The sequence below is a fragment of the Phoca vitulina genome, unplaced genomic scaffold, assembly GCF_004348235.1.
Source record: "Phoca vitulina isolate PV1807 unplaced genomic scaffold, GSC_HSeal_1.0 scaffold30, whole genome shotgun sequence".
In the NCBI taxonomy this organism is placed as follows: domain Eukaryota; kingdom Metazoa; phylum Chordata; class Mammalia; order Carnivora; family Phocidae; genus Phoca; species Phoca vitulina.
In genome coordinates this window covers 17,306,359-17,323,444 of record NW_022589733.1, presented here as the reverse complement: position 1 = coordinate 17,323,444, position 17,086 = coordinate 17,306,359, and the positions used below count along the sequence as shown (strand labels likewise).

The following is a 17,086-nucleotide window of genomic DNA, read 5'->3' as shown; positions in this document are numbered from 1 at the left end:
TTCCTTTTTCAGTTAACATTTTAAATATGTAGTTATTTCCCCTCCTCTGATTTTGGAAAATACAGGAAGGTAGAAAGAAAACATTAAAGTCTCTTATAGTCCCAAAAAAATCTAAAAAAAAAAAAAAGGAGGGGGGGCGCCTGGGTGGCTCAGATGGTTGAGCGTCTGCCTTCGGCTCAGGTCATGATCCTGGGGTCCTGGGATCGAGCCCTGCATCGGGCTCCCTGCTTGGCGGGGAGCCTGGTTCTCCCTCACCCTCCTACTGTTCCCACAGCTTGTGCTCTCTTGCTCTCTCTGTCAAATAAATAAATAAAAAATCTAAAAAAAAAAGTCTCCTATAGTCCCACAGCTCAGAGGAAAGCACTGGATGCATTTTGTTGTCTTTCTTTCCAGTCTTTTTTCAAAATGTGTGAACGATTTCTCAGGGAAATACAGTTGGGTCATACTACACACAATTTTATACCTGCTGTTCTCATTGAACACTCCATTGTGGGCGTTTTCCATGTCATTAAATGTTATTTTACGACACCATCGTTCAGTTCCTGCATGGTTTGCTGTTATATCGGTGTGCCAAGATTTCATTTTTCATTATTTTTGGTGGTGCTTGCAGTGGGCATCCATGATTATTTGCACAAAATAGATTTCTAGAGGTGAAATTGGTTTGCTGCTCCACCTTCCAACCTGAGCACTGTCCCTGTTCTCTGGGGTCAGGCCTCAAAGCCCCTTTCTCTGCTTGGGGTTCAAGTCCCAGGTGAGCTCTCCCATTGAGCACTTCCACGACACTGGCTGCATTAGACCGGAAACCGTCCGCCCGGCAGCAGAGGGTCAGAGGTGTTGGGGGCCCAGTACCCCGTGGATCATGCTGTGCCCTGGCGCCCTGGCCTGCGCCCTTTACACAGAAGCCATCTACAGATGCTTGTGATGCATAAAACCCTAACACCTCTCGTTATAGTGGGAAGATGCCTGAAGTGGACTATGTGATTCTGTCGGAATGGTTTGACTGGATTGTGAGGAACATCGACGTGTCTGTTGATTTGATAGGTGAGAGGCCCCTCCTGACCAGCCCCCAGGGCCGCAGGGAGCATGTGCTTGGCAGGACTGCCAGCCGGCAGGGGCAGCAGGCAGGGCCCCGACCATTGGTGGTTCTTTGCCCACGGTAGTTCAGCCTTCTCTCCAAGGGCAGACAGGATCTGGGGGCTTCTGGTCCCTCCTCAAGCTGCTCTCCCCTGGGTCCATTGTGATTCGATGAGTTTTTTTTAGTGTGTAAGGGAGGGAGGAGGCCAGAACCCGTGCGAAGCTTCGTGCACATGTGGACCTTCGTTCAGCCTCACAGCAACGCCGTGGGGCTGGTGACGTGGAAAGAAAATGAAAGTGGGCATGAGGGTCAAGACGCCTGAAGGCCACGCAGCTGGTCAGTGGTCAGGCTGGGGGCTGGCTGTGGTCCGTGTGTCCTGCTCAGAGTGGCTGGCAGGTGTTTCTCTCCACGCCTTGTGCATAGGCCTGCCTTCCCCCTCTCCCTGGCCTCCATTTCTAAGTCACAAACAGAGTCGTTAGAGCCACATATTATTTTTTTAAATCTCAGTGTATCTCCGGACCACCCCTGAGACCTGTTACCAGAGACTGCGGCTGAGATGCAGGGAAGAGGAGACGGTCATTCCCCTGGTAAGAGCCCCCTTGAAGCTGCTTAATGCCCGAGAAACTACCTCCATCCCTCCGTGAAATCATTGTGCTGTCGTGGACAGAGAAACGGGAACTGAGCATACTGCGGGGTAAGCTTGGACTTCCTCCGTGGCCCGAGATGCTGTGTGAAGTTCCTGGGGCCCGGGTCGCCGTGGTTGGCGCCCTCTGGGCCCAAAGGCATCCCTTCTCCCGCTGCCCACCAGGCGCCCCCCAGGGTGTGTCCTGTCCACCTCCTGAGGATTGCTTGCCTTTGTGCCCAGCTCTGGAGCCTCGCTAGAACACTCCCTCCCGCTTGCAGCTCCGTCCCCGGTGCTCAGTGCAGTGCTGGGCTCCGAGGCTGTCCTCTCTGGTACTTGCCCAGTGCCTCGCCCTTCCGGGTGCTGGCTCAGGGCCACAGGGCCTCTCGTCAGGACTGTTGTAACTGTTGAACTGCCCTCCTCGTCCTGTTCCTTCACTCCCCACATGCCCTCCCAAACCTGGCCTCCACGTTGCTGCTGGGGAGGGATGTTTCCAGGACAGAGCACCACTCATGCAATTTCCCAGCCACCAACCCTTTGGTGTCTTGCTGCCGTCTAGCGTAAAGTCCCCACTGTCGCGTGCCACCTCGAATCCTGCTGGATCCACGTTACCTCCCTCTACTCCTTGCCTTTCATGCTCTGGCCACAGAGACTAGTCGTGGCTACACACACACTCACACTCACCCTGCACTTACACCAATGTGCTTTTGTGCAGTGGCTTCTTTTGCCTTCCAAGTTCAGCTTAGATGTCACCTTCTCCAGGAAGCCTTCCTTGACCTTCCCTCCATTGTGATCCCCTAACCTCTGGGATTATGATGGTCACAACCCTAAGGACAAGCATACTGAAACTGTTTGTTTATATGTTTTGTTCTCCATCCCTCATCAAACTGTGAGCTTTTTAAGATTAGGTTTTATTCCCTGCATCCCCAGCGTGTTTCCCAGGGCTTGGCACCTAGGAGTTGCTCAGTTAATACTGAACTGAATGCCCCATGTGAATGCCACTGGGACAGAGCCTGGGCAGGCATTTCCTGGGATGGGTCTGAGCTCAGGATGGGCTGGTCTAGGGGCCCTGGAAGACCCGCCTGGCTCCCGAGGCCCACCCAACCTTGTTTTCCCCAGGTACCAGTAAGGTTGATGCCAGCCATGAAGGCATAGTCCTCCTTCTGGGTAGCTCCTTTGAAATCCGGAGACAGGAGTGATTGGAGGAAGGGCACAGTGGAGCGGGGCTGGGTCAGGCCATGGTAGGGCAGGGCCGCTCTGTGCGGTGACCCAGATGTTCTGAAGAAATGACAAGTCTGGAGTACCTCCAGGCCATTATTAGCCGGGCCTTTATCTCAGCATTTCTGACAAGGCCTATAGGACACATCTGTTGTTGCCAAGGGATAACTCGATGGTGGATGAAAAGGTGGCATTGCGGTTTCCCTGGGAGCTTCTGGGCTGGCAGTAAATTGCTGCTTGGGAAGGTGGCCGTGGGTGGTCAGAGCACCGTGGCCTGCGCGTGAGAAAGTGTCTGTCCAGTCCTGCATGGTGCAGAGGTGCTGATGGCTTAGGGGCATGTCCGGGCCTCTTTCCCCCTGGCTTCCACCTTGTGGGGCTTTCTGAAGTTAGTCTTCATGGTCTAGAGGGCTTACAGGTCACAAGTTGTTGGGTGGGGTGGAAGCAGCGGGAGTGGGTCTCCTAGGCCAGTGAGGGTCACAGTCCTCTTGGGAAGGACAGAGTGGGGATGTCAGAGGCTGTCCAGGGCTGGGAAGCTCAGTCATGGAGCAGCTGTGGACCCCAGCATGAAGGAACTGGTGGCCCTGCTGATGGACAAGTGGGCATCAGCGTGAGAAGTCAGGTGGGAGGGTGTGTGCGGGGCACCATCGGAGCAGGGCAGTGCTGGGGAGGGGGAGTGGGTGGCGGGAGGGGCGCCTCTAACTGTCGCCATGGCCCGGCTGGCTGGGGCGGGGGGGAGTGGCTGCATTTATGACTGTCCGCCTGAGCCAGGTTGGCAGTTGCAGACCCCTTTGTCCAAGCCACTCCCCGTGGTCATGGATGTTCACGCCCCTGCCCGAGGTCCTTGCTGGAGAGGTTTGCTCCCCTGCCTGCTCCCGAAGGCCTGGGTACATGTGTATGTTTGTGTGTGTATGTGTTTCCTGGCAGGACTACCTGAATGCTATTCACCACCTCTATGAGGAGTGGCTCATCCAAGGGGGCCTTTTCCCTGTGGCAGCCCCTGTTCTGGTAAGTCCCCCTCGTAGGGCTGGAGACTTTTCTGGAAGGAGGAGTGACCTGGGGAATGTCAGCCACTCTGCAGTCTGGGGAGGGGCCAGGTCCTTTAGAGCTGGAGGATCAAGAAGAAGGAAGCAGGGAGGGTAGAAGGGGCCCTTTCTCTCTCCTGGTCCCTATTCTGGACTGAGTCTCCGGGTCTGTTGGACAGACCCGAGAGAAGGTGACCTGTCCCGTGTCATTACACCGGTGGCCACAGTAGCATCTCACTTATCCAGCATCGTCCGTGATGGAGCGTTCCAGATGGCTGAAGGCTCTAGACGTGGGTTTTGGCTTTAGCCCCTTGGGATGGTGGTCTCTCTGATGCAACCACCCCTTCTCCAGTGGATGGCAGCCACGGAGCCTCGTTGCCCCTCTCCTCGGTGACCCAGGGCATCTGAAGGAACACCAGTTGCTGTCCTGGGCTGGTACCCAGTGGCGCCCCTAGGAGGTGCTGAGGTGTGTAGGACGGTTTGCCCCAGACCACTAATGTCTTTGAGTTCGTGCGTTAGCTTTGTGTAGCAGCTTGTCCTGCCGACACTCGCCACTTCTAATTGCGTGCCGTTCCCGCCCCGCCTTTCCCTGCTTCCCTGTCCCCTCCTGCCCTGCTTTGCTGCTGCTCAATTTCTTCAGGCAGGCAGATGGATCCCGAGACGTCTGGCAATGTGCGCCCAGTGTGGGATCTGAGGGAGGGACATCTGTGTGGGCTGCTCGGAAACTTCTACTCATCATGGTGCTTCCAGGCCATGAGGTTGCTGGAAAGTGAGATATTACTGTACTGGATTTTTAAGGAAGTAACATCTGTTTCCCCCCCCCCCTCGTTATTGGATAATATAAAACGATGGGGGAAAAAAAAATCATTCACGGGCTGGCTGCAGGGACAACCGTAGTGGATTCTTAAGTGGAAATGTAGTTGAGAATGTGAATTGACCTAGAACCTGGTGCTGTTCTGCTCTAACCCTCCTTTTTATCTGCCTGTGACCTTGGACTTCTCTGCCCCTCTGCGCCTCCTCCTGTGTGCCTCCGTCTCTCTCCCTCTTCATGTGTGACGGGAGGATGGTGTTGAGGTCAAGCGCAGCCCTGTGACCCGTGTGTTTAATTTCCAGGTGATTGAGGCTGACCACGACGTGCAGAAAATGTTAAAACTCTTTGAACAAAACCGGGACCGAATATTAACTCCAGAGAATCAGAAACATGGTTCATAGGATGGGGAAGATCATGCCAGAAAAAATGCTGCCAAGTTAGCTATTAGGAGCAATTTGGAAATATCCACTCTCAAGAGGGCTTGATATCTGGCCACATTTGTTTTCCTGATGGTCTTTTCCTCTTTGCCAGTGTCTTCATCCTGGGTCTCTGGCCCTTGAGGGTAAATGACAAATGGGACCAATGGGTTTGTCATGCCCTTTGGTGTGTGCAACCTTGCATTCCCCAGCACCTCTCCTGCTGGTTTCCCGCTGCTGGGTCCCCGTGATTAAGGGGAGAGCCGCCTGAAGTAATGCTGGGCTTAGGGTCTCTAACTGCCAACCACCCAGGACGGTGAGGTAGTGGCCTCACATCCCAGGGAAGAAGTTGAAGCTCAGAGAGGCTAAGAGACTCCCCCAGGGTCACAGAGCCAGGGACAGTGGCGTTGGCACAGTTCAGACTCGGGGTGACTCTCAAACATTCTCGCCCTCCTCCTGAGAGCCTGCCTTCCCTTGCTAGAGACCTCACGTGTGTATGGGGAGATCGGCAGTGCACGGAGTCAGTACCATCATTTTCTCATTATCTGAGCCGCTCTCGAGGACAATCGATGCTCTTAGACTTTCACAGAGTTGGGTCGTGTTTGGCTTGAGCCCGGTGTTCAGTGGTTTCCCAGCAGGAGGCTGCTGTGGCATTGACCACCTCGGCATCTGCACTTCCATGTCCTTAGGAGAATCCTGCGCGGGCTCCTGACTGGTGTCGGTCTCCTTGGTGACGAAGGCCTTGCCGGAGCTGCTGTCAGTTCTCTGTCGGGGAAATGGCTTTGGTGCCTGGGTGGTTTGCCCAGGGCCAGGCTGGGGAAGGGGCCCACCAGCCCTGGCTTCTGAGGCCTCCATACTCTGTACTGGCCTTGTGTGAAGAGCTTTGCCCTTGGAATTACTGAGAGTTTGGGGTCCCGGGGAGAGACGCAAGTGGCCTTAAGTCTTTCTGAAATGTTTTTCCATCCAAGGAGACCCTTGGACCATACAGCATGAAATCATCTTTATTGGTTCGGAAAATATCCTAGCTTCCCTCAGCTGCAGCAACTCATCAAAGCCACCACTGTCTCTTGAGTCAAGTGGGAAGTAAGAGAAAGAACATTCTTTTAAGGGGGGCAGTCTGGACTGGAAGATCAGGGCTTGCAAGCAAAGGCTCTTGGGAGCCCTGGTGCTCCTGATATTTTGGAGGTGGGTGGAGAGAGCTTCGAGAAGACTGGTTGTAAACATGGGGAGGGGTCAGTTGTGACTTTGGGGCAACAGGCCTCAGCCTCTCCCGAGCAGTGGTTGGCATCGGTGACGGTTGGAAGGCCTCGTCCCAGCCTCTGCGTGAGTGTGGCACCTGTGCGTGCAGCTCTCTGACTCGACGTGGGTGACCAGAGCCCTGGTGGTCCCGCCCCAGAGGGAGGCAGGCACTGTGACTCCTGGACCAGTTCTTGGGCTCCATGGGCAGGAGGAGGGGCAGCAGCCCAGTGGGGACATGTCTCTCGGCCCAAAGGTCAGGGACCGACCAGACGTCGGGGGGAGGCAAGGGCCTATGCTGCCCGGTATCTTGACGAGCCAGGGCAGTCTTTGGGAATTTGTAAGTGAACAGTCCAGGATTCCCCCCCACAGCTCAATTTGAGCATCTGTTTTGGGGGAAATATGATTTTAAAGAAAGTAAAGTCTTGCCCCGTGGTCGCCAATAAATCCTTCACCTAAAACCTGATGTTAATCTTGGCGTGCTGCCTAGGCCAGTGATTTTAGCCCCCCGCAACAGCATCCTTTTGCCAGTAGGATAATGTGTTTTCATTTTTTTAAACCCCATCTTTCCTAACATGGGCTGTACGGGTCCAGGAGAGCTCACCATCCTCCTGCTCTGGCACCGTGGAGCGGATGCCGTGTGTCTGCAGCAGCCGGGGCAGGGGGCCGAGATCTCGCGGGCCAGCTGTGTCCCACGAAACGGCTGGTGCCTGGCTTGCACGGACGAGGGTTGCTCTCCCTGTGTGGCAGGCAGGGCTGGTGGCACCGGGGGGCGCGGAGCAGCTATAAAAGCCAGGGCACAAAGAGGGCAGACGGCACATGGTAGGCACGGGGCCTAGTTTTTAGAGCAGAGGGGAGGCCCGCGGGGACTCTCAGGAATGGCTGGGAGGAGCATGGCGGGGCTGGCGTCTCTAAATTGCCGACAGAGCAAGCCAGGGCAATGACATCCCCGCTAGGCTGGTGTCGCCCCATTCTTACCCTGAGGTGGGGTTCCGTAGGGCATAACGGGAGTACGCCCCGGAGTGGCCCCAGCTGCTTTGACTCTCGGTAATTAAAAAATTTTTTTGAATAGCACATGTTTTCTTTTAGTTAGCATTTTTAGTGAAATAATTCTAATTTACTCGTCACCTTTTTAATTTTATATGCAAGAGACATAATTAGAATCATTCAAAAATATTTCGTGTACCTGGTGATTAAAAAAAAAAAATGAGATAGAAGTGTATTTCTGTGTCACATCGAAGTGCGGAAGTGGGTGATTCAGTGCTGGTGTGGTGGCTCCAAGGCCATCGGGGTCCCGGGCTCTTGCTGGCTTTCTGTTCCCAGTTCAACTTCCTGGTTCGTGGCTTCCTTCCGGCAGGGACTTCCCTGTCCAAGATGGTGCCAGAGCTCCTCCTCCGGCTACTGCTGGCATCAGGACATACTGTCCCCCGCTCACACGTTAATTCTAATGTGGATGATGACCTTTGCAAGGCACAACTGAGATAAGCTGGAAGGTTCTAGCAAGATTTTGCCAGAGGCCTTGGAGGTGGGGCAAAGGCAGGAGGGAAGTCGGGACTCAGGGGCCGGACCACGGCGTCAGGGCCGTGGTGCCCTGTGGCCCCACCTGTCCCTCCCTTCTGCCCTCACATCGCATCTCCCTCACCGCCTGGTGCTACAGTGTCCTCGGTGTCCGCGGCTCAACCTGCCTCCTGCGTTGGGTGGAGCCAGGTGCGGGCACAGACCGCCGGGCCGACGCACTCCCACTGCGTGGCTCTCAGGAGGCCCTCCTAACTGTGGACCCTGGGAAATGATGTCACCTTTCTGTTTCTCTTCCTACCCCCTTTCATTAACACCTGAGCCCCTCACCTAGATACGAAGTCCCATCCCTCACCCCCTCCCCCTCCCCCTCCCTGCCTGTGGAATACCTCAGTCAGAGACCCTTCCAGGGCCTCCCACAGACTCCCACCCCAGACCTGGGGAAGGATTGAAGCATTTACAACTCTGAGAGCAGGTAGATGTTTCCAGAACCTGCCTGCCCCTAGGTGCTGTTCAATCTATGCCATCTTGTTTTCCTAGAGCCCTGGGGCTGGATGAGGGCGCTCACTTCAAATGCTCCCCTAGCTGTGGAATGAGCAACATTCATCCCCGTGGCCTCTCCAGCCCGAGGAATTACAGTTATTAAAGTAATTGATGAGCTCCTGGAAATGTCAGCCCTCCCTGTTGAAAATCTAATAACAATAATACCCTGCCTGGTGCCTCTGGGCTTTGGCAGTGGATTACTCACCCGGGGCCCCAGGGTCACTGGCACGGGGCTTTCTTTTCCTCATAACCCCAACCCCTCAGGTCCCCTAAGGCCGAGTGAACTCTGTGTTCCTCTACTTTACATAAGATAGTGAGCTTGCTAAAGGCTGTCATTAAACAGAAGCCAAAAGACAGCCAGTCTTGTGGAGTCCAGAGTGGGTATTGCATTTACTGCCATCTTCCTAAATTTCTGCATTTCTTGGCTTTTCTCTTCTTCAAGGCTGGGGTCTGTGGAACACAGGTGTTCTGGGAGATAATAATAGGTGTCCTGAGAAAGAAGGGTTCCGTAGTCTGGGAAGTTTGGGAAGCACCACCTGGGTACTTTCTCTGAGACGCACAAGGTACATTAGTTAAACTCAAGTAGTCCTGTGATCAAACCCCCTTTTCAACTTTATTTAATCCTGGGACTCTCAAACTCATTGACAGTAGAACCCCTCTTTGGGGAATAGCCATTAACAGTCTCCACGCGTGCTCGTGTTCCTCGGAACACACATTGAGAATAGCACTGTTTTAGGGGACCTGCACCTGCGGCTGACTCGGCTTTTGTGCCCTTTGGGAGTCTCTAGCTCCTGGTTCTCCACCTTCAGTGCATCTGAATTCCCCGGAGGGCATGTTAAAACATGGATTACGAGGCCCACCCCCAGAGTTTCCAATTGAGCAGGTCTGGGGTGTGCCCGAGAATCTGTTCTCTGACACCGTTCCAGGTGACGACGAGGCGGTGGTCCAGGGACCACCCTTTGAGAGCCACCTCTCTTGATCGACACTTTCTAGAATTGGCCATCCCTGAGTCCCAAGAAAACTTGGCCCCTTGTTGGTTGTTGAATGTCTTGTGAGTGTTGGTTCTCCTGTCAAATGAGAGAATTGCTCACTTCTCAGGACATGGAAGGGGTCTGGACCAGGGCCCGGTATGCGGCAAGTGTCCCTGGAAATGTTCGTTCATCTGATGTGGCCCAGAAAACGGGGCCTTAAAGCAGGTACTTGGCTGAGTAATGGCAGCAGCTGCAGGGACTGGCACTTTCCATTGGAGTGGTGTGGATGCGTGCTCTCACCAGCTAGTCAGGGGGCCACCTGGACTGATCTGTTCAGTAGGTACAGGTCACAGGCCTCTTTGAGGCTGACCTTCGGGACCGTACCTCTGAAAAGTGCATCATGGCCCTTCTGGAATAACAGAGCATGGGGCAGGCAATTGGCCTTTCTTTTCTTTTTAAAAATGTTTCTGCTTCTCATGGGGACTCTGGATCTATAGCTGGCATCCTATGGCATGAGAGAGGGGCCTGGAGAGAGACAGCTGCTTCTCAGGCCATGGGAACGGACACCACTTCTTATACCAACAAGGCCCTGGATTCCTTACACAATAAACTGATGTCTTCTTGGAGATCTCCTTCTCAGTGGGCTCAGGTGACCTCTCACTCGTCCTTTCCCTAATGCGCAGAGCAGATTTATTTGTAGCCAGAGATGGGTAGATGTTGGCAGCTCCAGGCTCATCTTAGGAAATGCCCAGAAAAAATAGACAATGGCCAGTTGTTAAGTTTTAAGTGACTCTTACCTTTTGGGATCCACTTGGCTTTGTGGGTGGGACTTGGGCTTTGGGATCAGAATACAGGCTGGGCTCCCATTTCCCTGGTTGTTGGGTGCAAGACCTTGGGCAGGTCACCTCACTTCTCTGGTCCTGTTTCTTCCTCCCCTGGACACCGGGCTTCTGTTTTCTCCCTCATGAGGAGAGACGCTGCACAGACTATGAAGGGGGATGGACACAGAGGGTCTGGAGCCGCGCCAGGCTACTCCCTGTCCTTCAAACCCCTTCCAGCTCTCTGTAGTTGGCTGGAGAAGAGACCAGACTTTCTTGCACCTTCCTGGAGGGGGAAGCTGTTAGTGGGCTGCTCCAGGCCAGGGTGGTGGAGATGCTGCATTTTCATTTTTAAGACCTGCTTCTTCATCAGTGCCATGGGGGAGCTAGTAGTTCAGCATCTTCGCCAGCCATTTGCTTAGCCCAGAGTCCTCGGGCCATCTGTAAGCAGGCCTCTCTTCTCTCCCTGTCTTTCGACAGCACTTCCCATGCACCAACTCTGTGCCAGGCCCCGTGCTGGGTGACAGGTGCACACTGGTGAACAGGACAGACACGGCCCCTCCACTCATGAAGCATGTAGTTTAGCTCCTCCTAGATGCCCCCATCCTGAAATACCCCTGAGAAAATGCACACTGAGGCAGGAGGGCACCAGCAGCCCCTCAGCATTCCTTTCTGCTGGGGTAAAGAATTAACACCATAATATATCCCGAAGAATCAGTGACAAAACTAACACAAACAATAACATTTTAGTGACCTAGCAGGATACAAAATTAGCATATGCAAACAGTAAACAGTGGTCATAATGGTAGTGAAAATCCCATTTACAGTGGTAACAAAGAAGGTTAAGTACTTTGGAATAAGTTTAACAAGATACATCCAAAAACATAGAAGAAAAAATGCTAAAAAGTCCTCAAAGACAGCAAATAAGACTTGAACAAATGTAAAGACATCCCATTCTTGGATAGGAGGACTCAACATAAAGATGTCAGTTCTAAGTTAAATTACAAATTTAATACAATCTCAGTAGAAATACCACAGTCCATTTTATGGAACTCTACACGTTATTCTAAAATTCATATAGAAAAGTGAACATTCAGGAATAACCAGGAAACCACTGAAAAAGAAAAACAATGTTGGAGGACCAGCCTTACCAGACATTCAAACATACTCTAAAACCTCTAGTATCAAAATAGTGTGGTACTGCTGCATGAATAGACAGAGCAGTGGAATGAATAGCCCAGAAATAGACCTAAGCGCACGTGGAAATTTAGTACCTGAACAAGGTGTCATCTCCAATCACTGGGGTAAAGATGGACTTTTTAACAAATGGTGCCAAGGTGACCCTTTGGGGAAAGATAAAGAGATCCATATCTCACACTGTACCCAAGAATAAACTCCAAGTGGTTAGGGATCTAAATGTAAAAATTGGAACCAGGCAAGTACCTTGATTTAGGGAAAGCTTCCTAAGTATGATTCAAAATCCAGGGGAAACTAAAGGTTAATCAATTTGACTAAATAAAAATTTTAAAAATTGTGTGATAAAACCCATCATGAACAAAGTCAAAAGACCAGAAACTGGGAGAAAATGCAACTTATGTAACAGACAGAGGGTGAATATTCCTAACTACCCATGAAGAATTCTTTAAAAATGAAGGACAAAGGACCAAAAATCAAATAGAAAAATGAGAAAAAGATGTGAAAGACAATTTACAAAAAAGATCTAAAAATGGCCCGTAAACATGTGAAAAACACTCAAATTCACTCAGAAATGCAAATGCTATGGTCTGAATATTTGCCCCTCCCCCGAAGTGCACTTGTTGAAAACATAATGCCCAAGGCGATGGTATTTAGGAGGACCTTCAGGAGGGGGATTAGGCCATGAGGGTGCAGCCCTCATGAATGGACTCAGTGCTGTTATAAAAGGGACCCCACAGAGCTCCCATGCCTCTTCTATGTGAAGACACAGCAAGAAGTCAGCAGTCTGCAAACTGGCCAAGAGCCTTTGCCAGAACCCGGCCATACTGGCACCACATTGGACTTCCAGCCTCCAGAACTGTGAAAAATAAATTTCGGTTGTATTTAAGTCACCAGTGTGTGGTATTTTTGTTATAAAAGCCCAAATGGACTAAGCAAATTAAAAGAACAGCGACATACCATTTCTCACCTACCAGACTGGCAAACCAAACCAAACCAAAACAGCAAACACATTCTGTTGGTGAGGCTGTGGGGAAAAAAGTACTCACATACATTACTGGTGGGAGTATACATTTGTACAACCCTTCTGGAGAGAAGTTTGGCAACAGCTAACAAACTACATCCGCACTTATATCGCAAACCAGCAATCCCACTTCTGGGATCTAATATATACTTCCTACAATAGGAAAATATCTACGCACCAGGTTATTTATTGCAGCATTGGTTTTAACTGCAAAATAATTGGAAACAACCTAAAGATCTTACATAACAGAGTGGCTAAATAAACTATGGTGCAGCCACACGGTGGAGTAGAAAAAAGAATGAGGAAGCTCTCTCTGAACAGGTGTGATTTCCAGGACGTAAAGCAATGTTGAGTGAAAAAAGAAGCAATATCCCAAGGAGTATCTATGGTACGCTACCTTTTATATAAAAAGAAAGGAGAAACCTAAGAACATAAACAGATGCAGAGGAAATGCAGGAAGGATAACCCAGAAACTGAACAGACTGGTGAACAAAGGCTGGAGAGAGGGAAGGATGGGATGGGGTTGCAGGGAGGAGAAGGGAACGATTCTTGTGTGAATGTGTCTTTTTGTATAACTGACTCTTAGAACCATAGGAATGTGTCACATTACCCCCCTTGATAAGATGGAGGATGTAGGGGGAGTGGAACACAGAAAACAAAAACAGGTGGCCCTGACAACATCCCACGTGAAAAACGGCCACATTGGAGGGGTGAGAAAATAAAGAAGTAGCCTAAGTAACTGGAAAACAAGGTCTTGACTGGATGTAGGAAGAGTAGAGGCAAAAATCACTCTTCCTAAACGCTGTCCTATAGTTTTAAATGTGTTTCTCATGGAGGTATGGTTAGCAATTCTGGAATTTTAGTAATAGTTTTTTTTTTTTTTTTTTTAAGATTTTATTTATTTATTTGACCGAGAGAGAGACACAGTGAGAGAGGGAACACAAGCAGGGGGAGTGGGAGAGGGAGAAGCAGGCTTCCCGCAGAGCAGGGAGCCCAATGTGGGGCTTGATCCCAGGAGCCTGGGATCATGACCTGAGCCGAAGGCAGACGCTTAACGACTGAGCCACCCAGGTGCCCCTAGTAATAGTCTTGAGCAAATAAGTCGACTGTAGATTAAGAGAGCTGGGGTTCATTCTCTTCTAGAGAAAGAAGTTATAAATAAAAGGGCACAGGTAAAATAAACCCTGTGGTGTTGGATTAGAAGCAGAGGCATCAGTATAAACTCACAGTTTTAAAATTCTATATAGATACGGAAATAGAGCCACATGTGTATATGCATGGGTTAGTACACATCCGTATGTTTCCTGACTAGGCTTGAAAGCAGTGACAGCCAGTAACAGTGAGCACACCTGGCGCCTGGATCTTGGTGTCTAAACATCATTCTCCAATGAAAGGAACCAGGGCTCCTAGGACAAGGGGTTTATTCAAGGGATGCAGCAGGTAAATATCACCAGTAATAAGATGTATTGACATCATGAACTCTTTGATAAGATGCACCAAGGACACAGCATCATTTTTTCATGATATTTTGCCAGAAATGCATAACTTCAGCCATAAAACAAAACAAAAAACAAACAACCCCCCCCACCAGACAAACCCAAATTGTGACACTCAATTAAATAAAACTGATCAGTATTAAATTTTGACCAAAAGCATCAAGATCATGAAAGACAAAAGGCTGAGACAGTGTTACAGACTGGAGGAGATGAAAGAAAAGTAACAAATGCAATGTGGGATCCTGGATAGGATCCTGTAATGGAGAAAGGGTAGTAATGGGAAAACTGGTGAAATTTAAAAAAGGTTTGTAGCTTAGTCAGTAATGCTGTATCAGTGTTGATTTCCTGTTCTTCACAATTGTACTATGGTTACGTAAGATGTCAGTTTCAGGGGAAGCAGGGGGAGGACTGTAAGGGAATTCCTTGCATTATTTCACAACTTTTCTCTAAATCTAAAATTAGTTAAAATAACTCTCTTCCTGGGAAATAAAAGCAGAACACAACTATAAATACTACAATCCCACATTTATAAAAAAAGACCAAGGGGCGCCTGGGTGGCTCAGTCGGTTGGGTATCTGACTCTTGATACGAGCTTGGGTCTTGATCTCAGAGTCCTGAGTTTGGGCTCCATGCCAAATTATGCTAATACCATAACATTGAGTATCTCCCAGTAGTAGATACTATAGTAACTTCTTTTGTTTTCATATTCATCTGTATTTTCTTTCCTTCCTTCCTTCTTTCTTTCTTTCTTTGTTTCCTTCCTTCCTTCCTTCCTTCCTTCTTTCTTTTTCTTTCTTTCTTTCTTTCCTTCTTTTTAAAGATTTTATCAGTTTATTAGAGAGGAGAGTGCAAGTGGGAGAGGAACAGAGGGAGAGGGACAAGCAAACTCCGTGCTGAGCATGGAGCCCAATGCGAGGCTTGATCCCACAACCCTGAGATCATGACCTGGGCCGAAATCAAGAGTTGGACACTCAACGGACTGAGCCACCCAGGTGCCCTTCATCTGTATTTTCTAAGTTTTCTACTCATTTGATGGTTTCATTTGATGGATCCTTGGAAACCATGGTGAATGAGTCAAGGTGAAGTTTCTCAGAGAGCTTATGTTCTAGTGCAGGAAATGGAAAATGAATCAATGAAATGTCTTCGTGTAGAAAATTAAACTAAGCTGATGTGATAGATGGGTGGTCGGGGAAAAGTCTCTCTAAGAAGGTGACATTAAGGTGAGATGTGAATAACAAGAAAGATGGGGACAGGGTGCAGAGTGGGGAAGTGAACAGTTTACACAGAGGCTGGGAGGTAGGGGTTGGCTTAGGTTGTTGGGGAATCTAGAAGACGCCAGTCTGTCTTGTCTGAAGCGGGTTGGGGGCAAGGAAGGGGCATGAGATGAGGTCAGAAGTATAGTGAGGGGCCGAGCCTCGGGCTTGGTGTGGCCTTGGGAGCCCCTGGAGAAAATTGAGCAAGAGAATCCTGGAACTTGGCCTAGACAGGGTCCTCTGGCTTTAGCTCGTGCATAGACGGGGTCATTTGCTTGGGTGGCGAATGCTGTGGGGAGAGCAGCACCTCTGGATGTACCCACTTGTGTGCAAGTGTGTGTGTGTGTATGTGCACATGTGGGAGCAACAGATGGCTGGTGGAGGGGGGCCTGCAGCCCACGAGTGGAGCCCCGATCCCTGGATGGGGAGCCAGCATATGATCCTGAGCTCCCAAGTGTGGTTTTGTTCTGTTTTTTTTTTTTAAAGATTTTATTTATTTGAGAGAGGGAGAGAGAGAACGAGCAGTGGGGAGGGGAGAGGGGGAGAGAGAGAGAGCGAGAGAGAAAAGCAGACTCCCCACAGAGCAGGAAGCCTGATGTGGGACTCGATCCCAGGACCCGGAGATCATGACCTGAGCCGAAGGTAGACGCTTAACCGACTGAGCCACTCAGGCGCCCCGGTTTTGTTCTCTGTTAACCAGAAGTTAGTAGAGAGAGAAGGGAGGCTGACAGAGGAGTCTAAGCGAGTTAAGGGTGTATTATGTGTCTGGTTATCTACGCAGCTGTCTTTTCATCTGCCCTGTGACAGGTGCCTGAAGGATGCCGAAGGAAGTTGCCCCTCGGATATGCCCAAGGGACGTGAAGGGACAGGAAGCGCCCAAGGGAGGCACTGAGGGGCGCCATGCACACCTCGTCTCTCCAACTCTTCCCAGCCTCCTGCGAGTAGGTCCGACCATACTCACTTTACCGATGAGGAAACAAGGCTCAGAGAGAGTGAGTGGCGCGAAGTCACACAGTCAGTAGGTGACAGGGCTGGGACCTGAGACCAGAGGGACTGATGAGCAGATTGGTCCCTGCGCCTGACAAGCTGTGGGCCCCAGAGCTGCCGCCTCTCTAAGTAGTCACTTTGCTGGTGGCAGAGCCATGTGCTCAGTCAGGGTGTCTGTTCCTGTGCCATCCAGGGGTGACATTTTCAGCTGTTGCCTGAGTGGTGGTCTCGGGTGGGAATTGGCACCTCCGGCTCCCACGGGAGGGACATAGTGCGTGTTGGGGGGCTCTCGTACATGAGAGGGGGTCTGAGTCGCCCTCCAGAGCTGAGTGACCCTACTGTCTGGGCTGCCACCCTCGCCGGCTGGCTCTGGCCCCCTGAGAGGCTCTGGTTGTTCATTCCCCTCAAGCCCGGGGCCTGGGAAGCCCTGAGGATGGCCCGCTAGAGTTGGGGGTCCAAGGAGATGGGAGAGGTGTTCACAGAGCTCATGCATCTCACAGGAAGTGTTTGGAGGAACAGCATCAGTGTCAGGGGTGGCCGGCTCTGCCTGGGCTTCTGGCTTTGGGTCCAAGGACTTCCCTGACAGTTGGGGACTTGGTGTCAGGCAGAGCTGGCTGGGTACGGTGACCACTCTGTTCTCAGGAGCTGCATCAGGGACCGGGGACCACTCACCGCTGCTAGCTGAGGAGGTGACTGCCTCACCCGAAGGGGGGCTGGGAGCCTGGGCTGGGCCCTGGACTTGGTCTGCCTTCAAGCTGCTCAGGACAAGGTCCTTGGGGAACAAGGGTGTCCGGTGCAGAACAAGGTCACTGTAGCAGGTCAAGAACTCCTCACTGTCTGAGCATCTGCTGGTGCGGTGCTGGAAGTCCACGCGGAGCAGGGGGC

General features: G+C 51.1%; 1 protein-coding gene across 5 annotated transcripts in view; it reads left to right on the top strand.

Annotated features, from left to right (window-relative positions):
• The window catches only part of TK2 (thymidine kinase 2), a 34,513-nt gene extending 18,412 nt beyond the window's left edge, over positions 1 to 16,101 (top strand). For 2 of the 5 annotated variants that reach the window (XM_032424164.1, XM_032424166.1), the window contains exons 7-10: positions 953 to 1,041; positions 1,583 to 1,662; positions 3,840 to 3,920; positions 5,051 to 13,321. In XM_032424164.1, the coding sequence (XP_032280055.1) occupies positions 953 to 1,041; positions 1,583 to 1,662; positions 3,840 to 3,920; positions 5,051 to 5,149 (349 nt within the window). In that variant the 3' untranslated portion in view covers positions 5,150 to 13,321. The other 3 variants (XR_004301774.1, XM_032424165.1, XM_032424167.1) reach the window with 3 other exon arrangements.
• Positions 16,102 to 17,086: the final 985 nt, after the last annotated feature.